At 46.7% G+C, this 17,764-nt stretch overlaps 2 protein-coding genes across 4 annotated transcripts in view; both read right to left on the bottom strand.

Moving 5' to 3' along the window:
- Positions 1-3,275, bottom strand: part of Tdrkh (tudor and KH domain containing) — a 22,265-nt gene extending 18,990 nt beyond the window's left edge. For both annotated transcript variants that reach the window (XM_029475471.1, XM_021158722.2), the window contains exon 1: positions 3,157-3,275. The gene's annotated coding sequence lies outside the window, so the exon portion shown is untranslated. The remainder of the gene's footprint in view (positions 1-3,156) is intronic.
- Positions 3,276-11,962: 8,687 nt separating this feature from the next.
- Positions 11,963-17,760, bottom strand: Lingo4 (leucine rich repeat and Ig domain containing 4). Of its 2 annotated transcripts, none has more exons than XM_029475217.1 (2): positions 16,992-17,760; positions 11,963-16,083 (listed from the first exon to the last, which is right to left on the bottom strand). In XM_029475217.1, exon 2 carries the CDS (start codon positions 14,622-14,624, stop codon positions 12,843-12,845), a length of 1,782 nt encoding a protein of 593 aa, XP_029331077.1. In that variant the 5' UTR covers positions 14,625-16,083; positions 16,992-17,760; the 3' UTR covers positions 11,963-12,842. The 2 variants fall into 2 exon arrangements, with proteins under 2 accessions (XP_029331077.1, XP_021013275.1); XM_021157616.2 differs by having other exon boundaries at positions 11,963-14,634.
- Positions 17,761-17,764: the final 4 nt, after the last annotated feature.

Here is a 17,764-nt window from a genome sequence, read left to right as displayed (position 1 = left end):
CTATGGGGGACTTTTGGGATAGTATTGGAAATGTAATTGAGGAAAATATGTAATAAAAATATTAAAAAAAAAAGAAAACATAAAAAAAAATAAAATAAAAATTCAACCCAGATAATAATAAAAATACTGGGTTGGGGAAATGCTATAAGCCCAAGGATCAGAGTCTGGATTCCCAGAACCCATGTGATCTCAAGTGGTGGCTATTTTCAATCCTATGCCTCAGAGGCAAAGACTGGATCCCTAGGGTTAACTGGCTAACTAGACTAGACCAGAATTGGTGGTTTTAATGAGGGAACCTGTCTCAATAAATAAAACAGAAATTGAGGAAGACACTTGAGTGTCAACTTTAGGCTTTCACAAGCTCTAGCATCTACACATACATATGCGCCCATGAACATATGAACATGCATATAGGTGTGTGCACATATAAAATTAAAATGTCTTCAACTTCAAAAAATAATTTTTGTTCTAAGTAAGGTTAAAAACATACTCATCAATACAGAACCCACTCTGCAATAAAACTGATATGTGCTCCCCCTAAAAACCTAGATTAAAAAAAAATTAAGAGAGAGAAGAGACTAGTATGGAAATCTCACTGCCAGTAGCAAATACAAACTGGTAAAGAGATTAGAGGTGGATTTTTATTTTTCTACTGGTATTACAATTTGCATCTGGAAGTGTAGCTTAATAGTAGGATCCCAAGCCTGTGTCTTAAGGTCCCAAGCTCCAGCACCCCCACAGCAACCACAGAATCCTGCACAAACATTTGCATCTGGTCTTATAGGGGTCCCCAATTTGATCCCCACACCCACATCAGGTAACTCTAACTCCAGGAGATCTGACACCCTTTTCTGGCCTCCACAGTCATCCACACATATACATAAATAAAAGTAAATTAATCTCAGAGAAAAAGATACTATATATTTATCTCTTGCCAATTTACTCAAATTAATAAATATAGAGTTCCAATATGAACTTAGTTCTGAGAACATAGCAGACAAGAAAAACTTAGCTGTTTTCAAGGAACTTTTTGGATGACAAGGGAGGCGTGCATACCCTAGAGGAAAATCAAAGTATGTCTAGCTCAATGTATTTTCATGTTCTTTTTTTATGCTACATTTGATCTCATAATTCATGTTATATGGTGTAGAATCAATTTTAGAACTGGGCTGGATCTTAAAAGATTCTTTTGTTCCATTCATGTTAAAACTGAGGAAACTGGGGCTTAGAAATATAAAAAGATTTTCCTTAAGATCACATAACTAGTCCACCAGTTTTAGAATATGCAAGGGAAATAACTGTTCTGAAGGTCGGTCATTAGTGTCTCTTTATAGAAGCCCATAGCACTAGTTTTCAGTTTTGAAACTATCAGAATCATAGTTAAGAATATCTGATATTTTTCTGAATCTGCATCCAAATTTCCTAAGTCCTGACTTTCACAGTGTCCCAAACTTACATTCTCAGCACATGTCAGGCTGCTTTTTAATCACATTTGTTTATGTCCATGCAAGTATGTGTCCTGGCATGAATACAGAGGTTGGAGGACATTTGGGAATCAGTTCTCTTGACAACTGTGTGTCAAGACAGAAGTGTGATGGTCAGTGGACAATTCTGTGGAGTTGGCTCTCTCTTAGTCTCAATCGTCATTTTTGATGATTGACTTCATCAAGTTTCCCTTTGTTTCATTAACCATTATTGGCCCCTGTAATTCTTGGTTAATGACTCTGTTATGAGAATAATGAACTGAAAGTAGTAGTAACAGACCAATAGATATCTAGTGCATGTATCAATAATAGAAAAACCAGAGCATGAATTGGTAGTACAAATACTGAAGACCTAGCAATTGATTTATGGTAAGGTAGAGGGCAAAGTCAAGGAGTTAGTTTTAAAGTTTCTGAATGGGACACCTGGTAGATGGTATGCCAGAAAACACTGATTTTTGTGGATGGAGTATATGTCACAGGGTAAATGCCTGTGACGAGGACAGGTTTGCTGGGTGATATCCACTTGAACCAACAGGCAAATCTAACCAGATATTACAAGTACATTTGTGCTAAGTGTGTTACTAAATGATAATATCATAAGGGATAGGCCAGTGAACTCAAATCAGGCAAACCAACCAGGATTTTACTTAAAACACCAATGCGGTCTGAGCCTGGTGTGACAACACATGCATATAACCCCAACAGAGAGGAGGTGGAGACAGAAAGAACTGGAGCCCAAATTCATTCATAACAAGTACAAGGCCACTGTGGGTGACATGAAATCCTGTTTGGGAGTGGTGATGGTGAAGAAGCCAGGTGTCTAATCCCCCAAATACCAGTACCTGAAAGGTGGAGGTAGAAGGAACAGCAGTTTAAGGATGGCACAGGACAAGTTCTTGGCCAGTCTGGGTTGACTACAAGAGATGATGTCTCAAAAACCAACCAATTAGCTGGAGAGATGGCTCAGCAGTTAAGAGCACTGACTGCTCTACCAGAGGTCCTGAGTTCAACTCCCAGCAACCACATGGTGGCTCACAACCATCTGTAATGGGATCTGACGCCCTCTTCTGGTGTGTCTGAAGACAGCACCGATGTACTCACATATATAAAATATATAAACCTTAAAAAAAAAAAAAAAACAAAACCCACCCAACCAATCAACCTACTAACTTTTGAGAAAGGAAGATTGATAGACAATCAATCCAATCTAGAGTGTTCTGGTGCTGGCCTGTACTGCACTTCCACCTCTTCAGAGGCAAGGGCTGGAGGATTTTGAGTTCAAAACCAGTTGACTGTTACAGACTCCGTCACTAAAAGATAACAAAACATCCTGCAGCTACAAACAGCCACTGGACTAAGTTGAGGAAGGTAAAAGGCAGATTAATAAAAGGTCCCTCGTTTCAAAGAGAGCCGGTTTAGGAGTGCAGAGCTGTGGTGAACGTCCTATCAATCCTGGGGCCTAGCTCCCCGGCCCCGAGCCCCTGATCTGAGTCTGGTCATTAGCTCCCAGCACAGCTGCCCCACGCGGTGATCCGCGAGGGCCTCGCTCCTAGCCCCCAAGTGTCCCACGCCTCCCGACCCTCAGTCCCGCGCTTCGGCCTTCCAATTGCCAGGGTCCCTACCGCTCTGCTTCTCCCACACCCCAAACTCCCCTCTCGCGCCCTGCCTTTACCGCTCCTCCAGAGTTGCGCGCTCTGGGCTTCGCCTCGCACCTCACCCGCGCCGCCGCCGCCCCGTCGCTCCCTCAGCGCAGCCGCCTAGCGGGTCGCTTTTCAGCAGCCGCTTGCTCCGCCCCCGCAGTGCATCCTCACCAATCAACGCTCGCTTTGAAGTCTGACCAATCGCGCTCCTCCGCCGCAGCCAATCCTTCTGCGGACTGCCGTGAGCGACGTGGCTGGTGCGCGCTGAAGTCCAATTACCCGGATGAAAGTCCAAGCCCGCCCACGTCCGCAGCCAGTTAGAGCCCGGGGAAGCCGATGCTTTTAATGGAGCTTGCACCTGCTGAGAATTAAACAGCCAATTAGAGGCTTCTGGAGTCCTCGGTCCTCCTCTAAGGAGGTTGTGCTGCCTTAAGCCGCGAGGGACTTTGGCGCTCCGAGGGTGGGGGGGTTGGATCACTCGTGGGTGTCCCGAGTCCTACGGAGTCATTCCACGGCCAGCAGCCTTGGGGGAAGCCACCTCCCGATTGCGGCGCCACTTTTATCTGTTAAGAATTTCTGCCTGGATGGACCCCCACCCCCATCTTAGCCAGGGGACAGGAAATCAACTATGTTAAAGGAGTGAAATGGGGGCGGGCGCTGCACACGCCACGTGGACCGAAAGTCACCGTGGCCACCACCTGGGTAAGGCAGCTATGGGAGGAGCGCCCCAGCAGGGGCCCCCTGCCTTGCCCCGGGCTGTGGACCTGTGGAAGGGGGAGGATTTGGCAGGCAGCGGTTTGCTTGAAAAACTGAATTCCAGCCGCCGCCTGGGTCGTTCCCGAACCGTTAGGAACGGTTGGCCCTGCTACCACCTTCACTTTGAGGCGAGGGCAGAGTCGCTCCCAGTCTCCAGGAGATGTTTTGTGCTGACGCCTGATGAACACTCATTAAACATTTGTTGAGTGAACATAGCATTGTGTCTGGTCATTCAGATGTCTTTGGGTCAATTTCCTATTATTATTATTATTATTATTATTACCACCACTATTACTGTTATATGTTGCTATGTTGTCCAGGCTGTTCTCAAATTCTGTTCCCTTAGGCTCTTGAGTAGCTGGGCTTGCAAACATGCTCGCCTTCTGGTCATCCAAAATATATATTTGGATAAATAATACATGCACTTTCAAGAAGATTCACAAGTAACAAAAGGTTATTGAAGAAAATGTCCCTTCAGAGGCAACCAGTACAACCAGTTTCTTGGGAAATTTTTTACAAGCCATCCCACACTTAAAATACATGTAAATGTATTTTTACACAGCTGGAAACATGCTATAGATATACTTTTATAACTTCCTTTTTAATATATGTTAGTAAGTGTTTCAAAGCAACTACCTTTCTGACTCTTAGTTAAATCTCAAGATATGACAGGGATATAGAAGATGTATTTAACCAGAACTTTTAACATGTTTACTTTTAAACACACTTCACTTTGCACTTTAATTTTTTTTTTTTTTATAGGACACAGTATCTCTATATAGTCCTGGATGGCTTGGAACTCTTTGTGTGGACCAGTTTTGTTTTGTTGTTTTGAGACAGGGTCTCTCTTTGTAGATGAGGCTGGAATCAAACTTACAGAGATGCACCTGGGCATGTATCACCATGCTCAGATTAATTTTGCTTTTAAATGACTATCCCCATGCTAAATACTTAGGAATGCAAACATTAGCTCAAAGAATTGTGCCTTGTTATTTCATTTGAATGTACACAGCTTTGCAAAGATTTTCCCACAAACATTTTTTCCAGTTTTTATTCAGTTAGCAACATTTGAAAAGGCTTTGATTTAGTATTGCCATATTGCCTTCCACAGAAGTTTAAAAAGTTTTGCACCTACCAGGCATGCATGAAAAGGACCTGTTTGCTAGCATACTGACATCATATGTTGTCACACAGCCTGATTTTTTTTCTTTGGATAACCCAATAATAGAAATTAACATGTCATTGCAACTTTGATTTTCATTTCATTTATTGTAAGTCTGCATGTAATGTGTTTAAGTGCAATTGTACTTTATGCAAGTTGTTTACATGCTTTGTTAATATTTTACTACTTACTAAATCCTAATAGTTATTCACTGTACATATATTAGAAGTAAGTTCTTCCCTCTTTTTCAAGTTAACTCTGTTTTCCATTTTTATTTATTTAAATCTTATTTTTATGAGTATTTTGCCCGCATGCATATATGTGTACCATGTGTGTGCCTGGTGCCTACAGAGGCTTGGATCCACTGGAACTGGAGTGACAAGTGGTTGTGAGCTGTCATGTGAGTGCTGGGAACTGAACCAGGGTCCTCTAGAGAGTTAGCAATCAGTGTCTTAACTGGTAAGCAATCTTTCCAGCCTCTATTCTATGTAATTTCAAACTTTGTTTATGGTTTTGCTGTACAAGAGCTTTGTGTGTGTGTGTGTGTGAAGCCAGAGATCAAACATTGAACACAGACACCTTCCTCAATCATTTTCCACCTCAAAAACAAGCAAACCAGCCAACTAACCAACCAGGCTGGGAGATAGTGGTGCACACCTTTGATCACAACACTCAGAAGGCAGAGGTAGGTAATCTTTGAATTCGAGGCTAGCCTGGTCTACAGAGTGAGTTCTATACAGCTAGGGCTACACGGAGAAATCCTGTCTCAGAAAGCAAAACAACAACAAAAACAAAACATAATACCAGACAGAGTCTCTCACTGAACCTGGAACTAGTGTTTAGGCTAGGCTAGCTGGCCAGTGAGCTGTAAAGACCAGCCTCATCCTTCACTCCCGAGACCATTGCCCCAGGCTTTTTATGTGAGTGCACCAATCCCAACTTAGGTCTTCACGTTTACAGAGTAGGCCTTTAACTGGCTGAACCACCTTCACAGCTCCAGTAATTTTTATGTAGTTGAATTTATCAACATTTTTAAAAATAACTTTTGGGGTTCATATCATTTAGAAAAGTCTTTCATTACTAAAAATTATTTTAAAAACCCTTGTTTTTCTTAAAAAAGACATTTTGTATTTTTGAACATATAAATTTTTGACTCTTCTGGAATTTATTATGGAATAAAGATGTGAGACAGATGTACAACTTTGTTTTATCCAACTTTTCATATGTTCTATATTTTTGAATACCACCTTTATACTACTCAAATTCTTACCTATCTTTGAGTCTATTTTATTTCATGGACAAATATTTTATCTTCATGTCTATCAGTGTGCTGTGTGTAATCCTGCTGTGTGAAGAGACCAGAAGAAGGTGCTGGATCCCCCGGAACTGGAGTTACAGAAGGTTGTGAGCCACCATGAGGATGCTAGGAATCAAACCTAGGTCCTCTGCAAGAGATAGCAAGTGCTTTTGACAGCTGAGCCACCTCTCCAGCCCTCTCTTTAAGCCTAGTTTGCTCCAATGATCTATTCATATTCTAATGTCACTAATACATGCTATGTATTTTGACACAATTAAAAAATTCATAGTACCTGTACAATTGATAAATGCACAGTTTGTTGGTTTGTGATGGGCTCTTGCTCTGTAGCACAGGCTGGCTCGGAAGTCACTCTAGGCAATCCTCCTGCCTTACCCTCAAGAGTTCTGGAACTACAAGTAGGAGTTGCCATATGGCCATTTTCTATATACATTTTTTAAAAAATGGGTTATCTTTTGTAACCAGCACCAAATCAAGAAGAAACATTACCTATGTCCGAGAAGCTACCCATGAGCCCTTTCCTGCCACCACTCTCCTCAAGAGGGAATCTCAGAATATGTACTCTCTTGTGTCTAGCTTCCTTTGTTTGACTTACTTAAGCAAGAGTTGGGCTTAATGTATATAAAGCTTGCCTATTTATTATTCTTACTGTGTCCTAGTACATTGTGTAAATTGTCCATAATTTGCTTTTCTGTTTTATTGCTAATGTTATTTTTTATTGGAATCACATATCTTTAGATTAAAGGAACATTGTTGTATTTGTAACCTATAGTCTTCCCATAAATTTATGTCTTGGATGTCTCACTGTTGTGTTTTACAGTTTTCATCATGTAGAACTTACATGCGTCTTACGATTATTCATAGATATTTGAATGCTTTGATTAGTATAGGAATTTAAAGATATTTTATTTTCATGTGTATATGGATAGGTTCATATGAATCCGGATAAATTCAGGTTCTTTGCAAGTGCAGCAAACACTCTTAATTGGGGAGCTATCTGTCTCTAGTTTACCCTTTAAACATTTTATTTGTTTTTAATTAGTTTATTTGTTGTGAGGTTGTGTGTGAGTGTATGATGTGAGTATGGCAGTCAGAAAGTGTGTTTGTGTGTGTGTATGCTTTCTTGAATGCATTGTGGTACATGTGTAACAGCCACAGAACAACTCTTGAGAGTTAGCTCTTCCTTCCACCAAATAGGTCCAGAGGATCGTTAGGTCCTCAGGCTTGGTGGCAATCATCATCACCTACTAAGTCATTTTGTTAGCCACTATAGCTATTTTTGTTTAATGCTAGAAGGTAGAATATTTAAATCCAAGGAATAATGTCCAGTACTGTTATAAAGGGCACATGATTAAAGGTCCATCATCTTCCAGGTCCAGTATGGGAGAGGGCAGACCAAGAAATGAAATGGAAGTTCAGAGTAGGAATTAAAAACTGAAATTATAAACCACAGGGACATATTTTAAAATTTAATTGTGCATGAGTGCATGTGTGTGTGTCTATGCGTGTGCATGAGTGTGTGTGTGCATGCGTGTGTGTGTATCTATGTGTGTGCATGTGTGTGTATCTATGTGTGTGCATGAGTGTGTATGTGTGTGTATCTATGTGTATGCATGTGTGTATCTATGTGTGTGCATGAGTGTATGTGTGTGTGTATCTATGTGTGTGCATGAGTGTGTGTGTGTGCATGAGTGTATGTGTGTATGTATCAATGTGTGTGCATGAGTGTGTGTGTGGTTATGCTCTTGCTCTGGTGAGTGTTAAGAGGACAACTTGTGGGAGTTGGTTCTCTCCTCCCACCATGTGGGTCATGAGGACTGAACTCAGGTCATATCACTTTACCTCATGAGTTATCTCACCAGTCCTGGAGGGATTCCTTCATCAGGATAATGAAAATCCAGGTATTATTACTAATAATATCAAGGAGCAGCAAGAATAAGTGAAATGGCTCCAAACTCACTCCTAAGTCCCTATGAATTTAGTATTTTTCGTCTTATTTCCTTCAGGAGCCCAAAGCAGGATTGAAGTTGTGGGATGCTGGATTGGATAGAGTGTGATTTCTTTCATTTCCAGCTCCTAAAGGTCTTTCCTTGGAAGGCTTCTGATCGGGCTTCAGGAGGCTGTACGTGAGATGAGTTAAAGTCTACACTGCCTAAAGGAGTCAATGGACAGGAGTTTCTACTCAGTAACCCAAAGCAGAAAGTGGGCTTTAGAGGATGGGAGCTAGCTTATCAGTTAAGAGTGCATACTGTTGTGCACGAGGCTCACAACCGCAGGTAACTCCGGCTTCAGGAGGGATCCAACGCCTCTGGCCCTTGTGGGCAACTGCACTCCCATGCATGCGCCCACACAGAGATGCATATAACAATAATTGAAAAAAAAAAGCCGACTTTAGACAGCATGAGGATCTCATACAAAGGCAGCCTGGCCCCATGTTTTCTTCCCAAGCCATAGGTGAGTGATCCTTTCAACTGCTACTGTGTGGTGTAAGCAAGCCTTTAAAAGCAACATTTACCTCTCCTTTGCCCACTCCACCCAGAAGTTACAGTCTCCTCCCCTAGCAATCAAATTTCCACTAGAAACCAGTCATCGACTCTTGTCATTTACGCTGGTGCTGCTATCCTGTCTTTACAGCTTGACCAGGGGTCCCAGGAGAGAGATTCTCACCCTCCACCGCCACCCTTTAAGGCAGAGGTTCTCAACCTTCCTGATGCTGTGATCCTGCAGTATAGTGCCTCATGACATGCTGACTCCAACCATCAAATTATTTTTGTTGTTACTTAACTGTAATTTTGCTAAGGTTATTAATTTTAATGTAAATATCAGGGCTTTTTAAAATGGTCTTAGGCAACTCCTGTGAAAAGATCATTTGGGCCCCAAGGGGTCACAACCCACAGGTTGAGCACTATTGCTTTAAGGGTTCTTACTTGGTTTCCTTTACCTAGAAGTTTAGAGGAGCAGGACTTGTGAGTTATGCTGAGATATTCTCTAGCCTGAGTTATCCTCATGTTCCTCTTTAGAGCAGGAGTCCCACCAAGATGTCTCCACTTGTCCCTGAGAGATAACAACGGATAGAGGAAGGGGACAGGGACCATCGTAGCACCTATTGTAGCATCTCTGTTACACTGTAATGCCTTTATCCTTGTTTTTAATGGACACTGGGGAGCAAAGGCAGCTTGAGACCTCATCTCAGCTTTACCTCTGCAAACAGGTTTCCAAGACCCAAGGCCTTAACTTGCACTCCATGGGGTCTGTGTTTGCTTTGGAGTGACTGGATAATGGGACACATTTACCATCAAAGCTTGTACTAGATGGTCTCAAGAGAAGCCTGTGATTCTAAGGCGAGGGTGTTGCTTTGCAGGGCTTTCATCCTTGAATAGAATCCAGCACAGCAAAGGAAAACCAGAAATCAGAAATTAGAAGAAACAATCGGTCAGGGACCAGTATGGAAGAGTGCTGAAATGGTCCCAGAGGGCTTTAGGTCTATAGTTCTCTCAGCCTATGGACTCTGATGCTCTTCCAAAACGGAAGGAAGGGGAGGGAGTGGTGGTGGTGGTGGTGGTGGTGGTGGTGGTTGAATGGTTTCAAGAAGGTCCTTTCCAGCAGGGGTAGACAAAAGCTGGCCAGAGTGAGTGGATCCAGATGGTTCTGGTTGTTCTACCATACTGGAAGTCCTTTAACCTCAGAGGTTTCTGAAGTTAGAACCCCCGAAGTACCCATGTTTTAATTATGATAAAATTCTCTTCTGAGAGAATCGGGCGTTCCCTTTCCGTTTGTCTAATGCCTAGAATTTCTGCTGCTCTCTACAGCCCTTGGGGGCAGACAGACCTCTAAGAGAAGAGAGGGAGAAGAAAGTAAAAGCAGCTTCCTGCGTTAGGTACATCAGTCACAGGAGAAAGGTCAGAATCAACAGCTGGACCCAGACCCCCGTAACAGTGGGGTGGGTAGGATAGAAATGTCACTTTTCTCACAGCCCCATGCCACACAACTGAGAGGCTTGGAGAGTCTGTTACAAGAGCAAAACAATGATCCTGTAGTAGAGCAGAAATGGTAGATCTGGGGTCAGTCACCTCTGAGTTTTTAAGTATAGCTTCCTTATTAACCAGCTCTGTGCACTTGAGCAACTCAATCTAATTTACCTTTAGGGTTAATGTGAGGATTACACACACACATGCACGTGCACACGCACACGCACGCACGCACGCACAAACACACCTATGCAATCACAACTGAGCTAAGTTACCTTTCCAGGCTGGTCAGGTAAAGGACTGACTGGCAGATTACCAGAAAAGCTGGTGAAGTGCTCAACACGGTAACCTTAAATGGATGGGTCTCACTTCTCCATGGTGTCCTCAGAAAGCTATGCAAGAATATGGAGTGGGGTGGAGGTGGGATGTGCTTGGTGCCACATGCCTTGAATACCAGTACTTTCGAGGCAGAGGCAGGCCTCTGGGAGTTTAAAGTCAATCTGGCCTGCATATCATGTTCCAGACCAAACAATGAGAACTTGTCTTAAAAAGGGGGAGTGGAGGTTGGGAGGGAGACTGGAGAGATGGTTCAGTGTTTCAGAGCGCTTGCTGCTTTTGTAGAAGACCTGGGGTTAGTTACCAGCACTCATATGTTGGCTTACAGCCATCTGAAATGCCAGTTCCAGGTATCCAATGTTCTCTTCTGGCCTCTGTGGGCACCAAGAACACACATGGTGTACATACATACATGCAGTTGTTCAGACATATACATAAAATAAAAATAAATCTTAGAATAGTGGTAGTGGGAAACAACTCACAGGTATCCTCCAGGTCCCAGCCTAATACGCTGTTGGTGGAAGAGGAGGGAGAGGAGGTTGCTAGATGGCTCTTTGGACTGTGAGGACACCGAGGAGCTTGGGGTCTTAGCATTGCCTATGTCTCAAGAACGTCCTTTTCTCCAGTCTTACCCTATAAACTCCATAATCCTTACACCCACTTCTGGCCCTCCCAAGCGCTCATGTCCTCTCACATCCAGTTTTGCTGGCTCAGTGAAGCCAGCTGCTTTCACCTGTGAGGGGCAGACTGAGCTAGGACTCACTGCAGTGAGCGGAATCTCCTCAGAGCAAGGACAATGGCAGGGCAGCCACTAGAAAGCTCATGGTGGCATATGTTTTGGTGTGAGGTGGGCAGGGACTCAGCAAGGAAGAGGGAAACTAAGGACACTGGGTGGATGCTGCAGTCAAAGGAAAAAGACTCCCTGTGGCTGCCTGAGTCTCCACCTGTCAGCCCCTCTTCCTGTCCTTGCTGTCCCCCTTCCTCCCCCCACCCCGCCCTGCTGGTGATGCTGTCACTCTGAGCACCCAGCATTTCTGTGTTTGCATCTCTGCTCTGTCCTCTGTTAGACGCACACTAGTCAGCAATTCTCTCTCACACTCCACTTGCTCTGTAAGGTGACATCTATCCAGGGACAACTTCCCACTGGGACCACACTACATCCAGACTTTGGAGCTGAGGCTGGTGTGAAGCACCCAGGCAGCTGCTGCCCTCTCCCTCCCACTTCTCACTGTGGCTGGCGGAGGAGCTGCTCATCCTGGCTGGCAGCTGTGCATTCTTGTGTTTGTTAGCCTTTTTTTCCCCCCTAGGAGTTCCCCTCTGGCTTTCCCTTTGCCAAGCATGCCGGGGATACACAACACTGGGAACCGCAGACAACGTGAAATAGGAGAGTTCTGTGTAGGGAATCCCTCCAAAGATGGCAGCATCTTGCCTTCTTTGTCTCAACAGAGGAGAGGAAAGGGGAAAGGATGCAGACCAAGGGGATGAGAAGTGCTGACATCTGCAGGCTCCTGGACCTCCTCACCTGTGAGGTGGAGGCTAGATGACCAATGGCTAAAATGGGAAGAAGTAGGTGGAAGTAAATGAAGTTCCAGAGATCATGTTTCCTTCTGCTGCCACTGCAGTGGCTTGTGACAGTCAGGAAGGTGGTGGAGGCTCCTGCAGGCAGAGGCCACACTCCCCTGCATCCACTGGAATCCTTGGCTGGAATCCCTTCCTGTAGCTAAGGGCACTGGCTGGATTGGGTATCGGGTAGCAGAAAAGAACGGGAGCCTGCCTGCCTGCCTGCCTGCCTTGGAGCAGACTTTTTAAAAAGCTGGAGGTGCTTCCCAGCTCCACTCCTAAAACAATCTCGTGGTTGTGTTTGGCACCTGGTTCTGGCTATTAGAGGATATACAGACATGGAGAGCAGACTGGAGCCTTGTCAGCTTTCCTGCCTTGTGTGAGTGGGTGCCTGGGATCAGGGGATGTGCTGGCGATGAGGTCTGTGTCTGCAGTTCCCTGGGGCCCTCAGAGAAGATGCAGTGATGCCATGCTCAGACTAGAGCAGCAATCATAATACAGGCGACAGGTGTGGGAAGGCTGTGCTGCTTGGCATGAAGCTGTGGTTCAAGAGACCTTAGTCCTACCTCTCCCTTTGGCTTCTGAAGTGGACTTGGGTGGTCTTCAGCATGGGTGGAAAAGTCAGAATAACTTGGCAGTGACCCGATTACCCCCAGAGTTCTTGTCCCCCGAGGGCCGAGGTGCCACAAAATCAAAAGTCATGTGGTGCTTGACCCGGCCCTTGCCCTTACTCCAAAGAGCAATCAGACCAAAGCAGAGGGTCACTGAGGTGAGGAAGGGGAGGAAACCCACTGCTAGCACCATGGCCACACCCCTGCTGTCCAGAGAAAAGGGCCCCGGGATCCCTGGCAGAGTGATGTTGGGGTCAGACAGAGTGCCATTTGGTGGCTCAACTTGGATAACTTCCAGCCAGGTTCTCAGAGAGTCATTCCCAGCGACATTACTGACTACACAGACATAGGCCCCCCTGTCCCGCAGCTGTACCGAGCGGATCTCCAGCGTACCATCCTCTAGTACCCTTACTCTCCCAACCCTTCCTAGCCAAGCTCCCTGTGGTCTCATCCAGGAAACAGTGGGGGCTGGGTCCCCATCTCCAGAGCAGGAGAAAACAGCATGCCCGCCCTCCTCTGCAATGACCCATCGAGGCCCCGACTTTCGGATCAGGGCTGGTTTGCAAGTGAAGTGGCCTGGAGGCAGAATGTCTGAAAACTCCCTTAGGCTCTTCCCTTGGACATGCTGGGGGCCAGCACAAGCAGGGGGGGATGTGCCGAAGTCCAGGCGGCGGCGGAGGCGGAGCAGCCAGAGGAGGCGGCAATCACAGGTGAGGGGGTTACCAGACAGCCTCAGGGTGACCAGTTTGTCTGGAGAAGGGAAGGCTGTTTCCTCTAGAGTCTGAAGAGCATTGTCTGCTACATCCAGCAAGTGGAAGGCAGTCAAGCCGTGGAAGGCATGGGCAGCGATGGAGGTGAGGCAGGCTCCTGACAGCCTGAGCTCCTGGAGCCGTACCAGGGGGCTGAGCCTTCGGGCTGGGATGGCTGAGATAGGATTCTGAGATAGATCCAAGATCCGGAGGAAGCTCAAGTGGTGCAGTGCTTGGAAGGGTACTGAGCTCAGATTGCAGCGGGTGATGGCCAGGCTGCTCAGGTTGAGGCCAACCAGGCTCCCTGGATCCAGGGCCTCCAGAGATGGCCAGTGGTGGATCTCCAGCTCCTTTAGCTGCCCTAGCCCTCGAAGTGCCCCAGCTGGTAGCCTCTCAATATCCAGTTCTCGAAGCCTAAGGGCTACTAGTGCTGGGAGCTGGGCAAGGGCTAGGCCAGGCACTGTGCTGAGGTTGCAACGTTCCAGAGTGATGGTACTTAACTTGGCCAGCCCTGCAAAAGCCCCCGGAGCCACAAACACCAGGTGGTTATCTCCTACCTCCAGCTGCTGGAGACTACCTAGCTCACTAAAGGCTCCATCTAGAAAGAGGACAATCTGATTGAGGCGGAGGTCCAGCAGTGTGAGGGCAGTCAGGCCTGAGAATATCCCAGGACCCACAATTCTCAGTCGATTGCCCTGCAGCCTCAGGGTGAGTAGACTTTGTAGGCCATGGAAAGCCCCAGGCTCAAGGGTGGAGAGCTGGTTGTAGCTGAGGTCCAGTTCTTGGAGCTGGGCCAGTCGGGAGAGCATGCCACGCTGAAGCCCCCACAGGCGGTTCCCACTCAAATCCAGGAGTTCTGTGTCCAGTGGAAGCCCTCCAGGAATAGTGTCCAGTCGCCTGTGGGCACAGAGTACTGCCCGGGTCTGGGAGGTGCAGTCACACACAGTGGGGCAGCTACTGATGCTCCCTCCAGGCAGGAGGAGCAGGAAAAGGAGTGGGGACCATGGGAGCCAGGCTTGCTTTGGAGCAGTGGCTGCGTCCATCCCCTGAGGCCTGGAATAGATGATGACATGGTCTTTTTTTGAAAAGTGGCTTCAGATGGGGGTGACCCTGCACTGCACCGAACCTCCTTAAAGGGGAGGAAAGGTGGATCTTGCCAGTAAGTGTGGCACACAACCAGGGAAACTTGATGTACCTTAATGGGGAAATCTCTCCTTTGCAGCCATAGAAAACTGGCCAAGTACTTCCTGTTCATGATCCCTAGTCAAGCTGATTTCTGTGGTGGAAAGTTTAAGGGACTGAGTAGTGGGGAAAGAACCCTGCATCTCCCTGTAAGGAGCTTTCCCCTGTATTTATGAGACCAGGAATTCCTCAGGACCCATCTCCCTGACATCTGCTTTCTACAAACTCTGCTATGTCCCTCTTACCCCATTCTTATTCTCCCATATGTTGTGCCTACAACTTTACCCAAGGATCAGGGAGATCCCATCCAGACTTGAGAGAGCTTCTGACCCTGTGCTGACTGGGAAAAGGTCCTTAGTTTGACCAAATCATCAGAAGCTAGGAAACATGCAGGCTTCAGCTCTGCTCTAGTCTCTGCCCTCTTTCTGCCTGGCCCAAGGCCCAGAGTAGCCAATTTGGTGTCCCCAAAATGTTTGTGTGGATGGTAAGCCTGGCTGTATATTATTCATGGAACAGAGTGCAGGGGCACTGGAGGATGGGATGGGGAATCCTTTACCAGAGCCCCAAGGACAGCAACTCTTCCCTTATAGATGGGGTTGAGATGTGGAAGATATCTAAAGGGTACTCAAATATTTCATGGGGTCCTCAGCCTTGAGCTTCTCTTACATCCTTCCTTAATGGTGTTTTGATTCTAGTTAGTATGTGCTTCTGAGGGAGAGCTTACACCCCTTTCCACCCGAGCTGCCTGAGAAGACACAAGAAATGGCTTGTGAGCCAAGGAGGCATGGATAAAGGGGGAGAAACAGCACATGACCTGATGCCTTGGGTGGGAGGAAGGGAGCCACTGGGTAGCACAGTGGGCACCCGGATACAAGCACAGCACCCATCAGTATAAAGTGAGCACCAGAAGCCTGGGCAGCATCAGGAGATGATGACCATGATAACTGTCGGAGGCTGGACATGGTGATAGAGATGGAGGCATCTTTAGTCTTGAGTGCCTCTGCTTGCCTTGCTAATGCAATAGGGACCACAGGAGAGGAGAAATATTAGATTGAGATGACAGAGGGTTAGGAGCAGGAGCAAGCTGACACTCCTGGAGGCGGCCTGCTTGCCGTGTTTCCCTGGCTGCAGTCCTGCACCTCTGGACTTTGAGGCTTCAGGTTTTCTGGGCTCTGTGGAGTTTGCTTTCTGCTGCTTGTCCTATTTTCTCGCATGTAGAATACAGGAGGAGCTGCAGCTCCCCTTTCCTTCCTACACTCCAGGAGAATCATTCTGGAGACTCTCCTCCAGCCACTTCAGAGGACTAAAGCAGTTGGGAAACTAAAGAAAGATACCAAGTTCAGTCCTCAGTATGGACGCAGAGGAAAGAGCAGAAAGGATGCAGGACACTGTTGTGGGGTCACTTGGGGAGGGGAAAGAGTAGCAAGGGGCAGCAGCAGCTGTCTTCTCTCCTATCCCTTTCAGGGCCTAATGGGCATTGGTGTGGTACTAAGAGTTCCCAGCCTCTCCTCTCCCTCTCCTGTCCACCTGACAGCTAGCCCTTCATCACTGTTGCTGCACTTCCTGTTCATCACTTCGCTCTGCATTCAGCAAAAGTGCAGTGAGGCATGTGTGCCAGCAGCGCCCTTTCTCCTGCTTACACCAGTTTTCTCTTTGTCCCCAAAGTCTGCTAGCCCAGTGGCTGGGGGACTTAGGGTCAACATCTTTTATTTATAAGGTGGCTAATTTAATCAGTCTTCCTTTGTTATCCTCTATGACTACAGGACTGGCCTCTGGTCACTTTGCAAGAAGAGATAGATGGATGTTACAAAACTCTTTCTCTTCTCCTGGGGTCTAGATTCTGGGGCACTGCCCCCTCAGGGAGATGGAGCTTTCTTGTCTATGTGACAGCCGTAGACTCATACAAACACATATCCACTTTAAAGCACGCCAGATTGAGGCATGGGGACCTGCATGGTGAAGAGGCACTTAGGAGAGAGATTTTTGGAGTATCCACACAGATTAGGAGGGCAGCTTTCTAGAGGCTAAAGAAGGAGGGGGGTGGGCTCCTTGGACTCTCCTTACCAGGGGTACCTGGGACATTTTAGTTTTCCAATCACAGGATGAATGTGACGCTAGGGTAGAGGGGAAGCTCTCTTTCCTGTAGGCTATTTAACATGGCCTTGTCTTTGAGAGTGCCATGGGAAAGGGCAGCTGAGACTTGCCCACAGAGGGGCAGGGGCACTTACCGGAGAAGCTGGGGGGTGGCATCAAGTTGGGCGCTGCATCTCTCCAGGGCTGGGGTCTGTCCCATCCGAGCTGCACCTTGGCCTCTCCACCTTCCCTGTGTGTCTGAGTCCCCACTCCCCACTGCCCGGCAGCCTGCCGCATCAGCCGGCTGGCAAGACTGCTGTTGCTGCCGCTGCTACTGCGGTCGCGCTGCCAAGACCAAAGGAGAGAAAAGAGCCAGGAAGCATTTTCTTTTCTTTTTTTTTTTTTTTCCCTCCTCTTCTCTCTTTTTAAACCAGAATGAGTCTGCAGCAACCCTGTTGGTGCAAAATAAATAAATAAAGCAACCAGGGAGGGCTGCAGCAAGCGCCACTACGGGATGACGAATCAAATGGGGGAGGAACTGAAGAGGGGGACCCAGGGCTGGGGCAGGGTCTGCTACGGAGACAGCCTGGGAAGCTTGAGAGAGTTTTGACATCCTGGTTCCTCCTGGGGAGCTAGAGAGCTCCCGGGACAGCGCTTCCACGGCCTCTAGTCTTTTAGATGCAGGGCAATTCTGTGCAATTTCTAAATCTAAACGGGCCTGTGGGTATCATTTGTTGGAAGTTCTTAGTCTAGAATATCTTCCTTCAGTTTAGCTTGCCATTGTGTCGGGTATCTGAGCACCAGTCTCCCTGGTGGATTGCTTAGCTGAGGGAGAATCTTGGGTGTGTGTGGGGGGGCGCTAAAATTCTTATAAAACAGATGAATTGCTGGCTTGACACAGAAACAAAACTGCAGGGCAAGCATGTAT

Source organism: Mus caroli, chromosome 3 (genome assembly GCF_900094665.2).
Source record: "Mus caroli chromosome 3, CAROLI_EIJ_v1.1, whole genome shotgun sequence".
Taxonomy (NCBI): domain Eukaryota; kingdom Metazoa; phylum Chordata; class Mammalia; order Rodentia; family Muridae; genus Mus; species Mus caroli.
The sequence above is the reverse complement of the archived record's forward strand: the minus strand, read 5'-3'. Positions and strand labels throughout refer to the sequence as shown.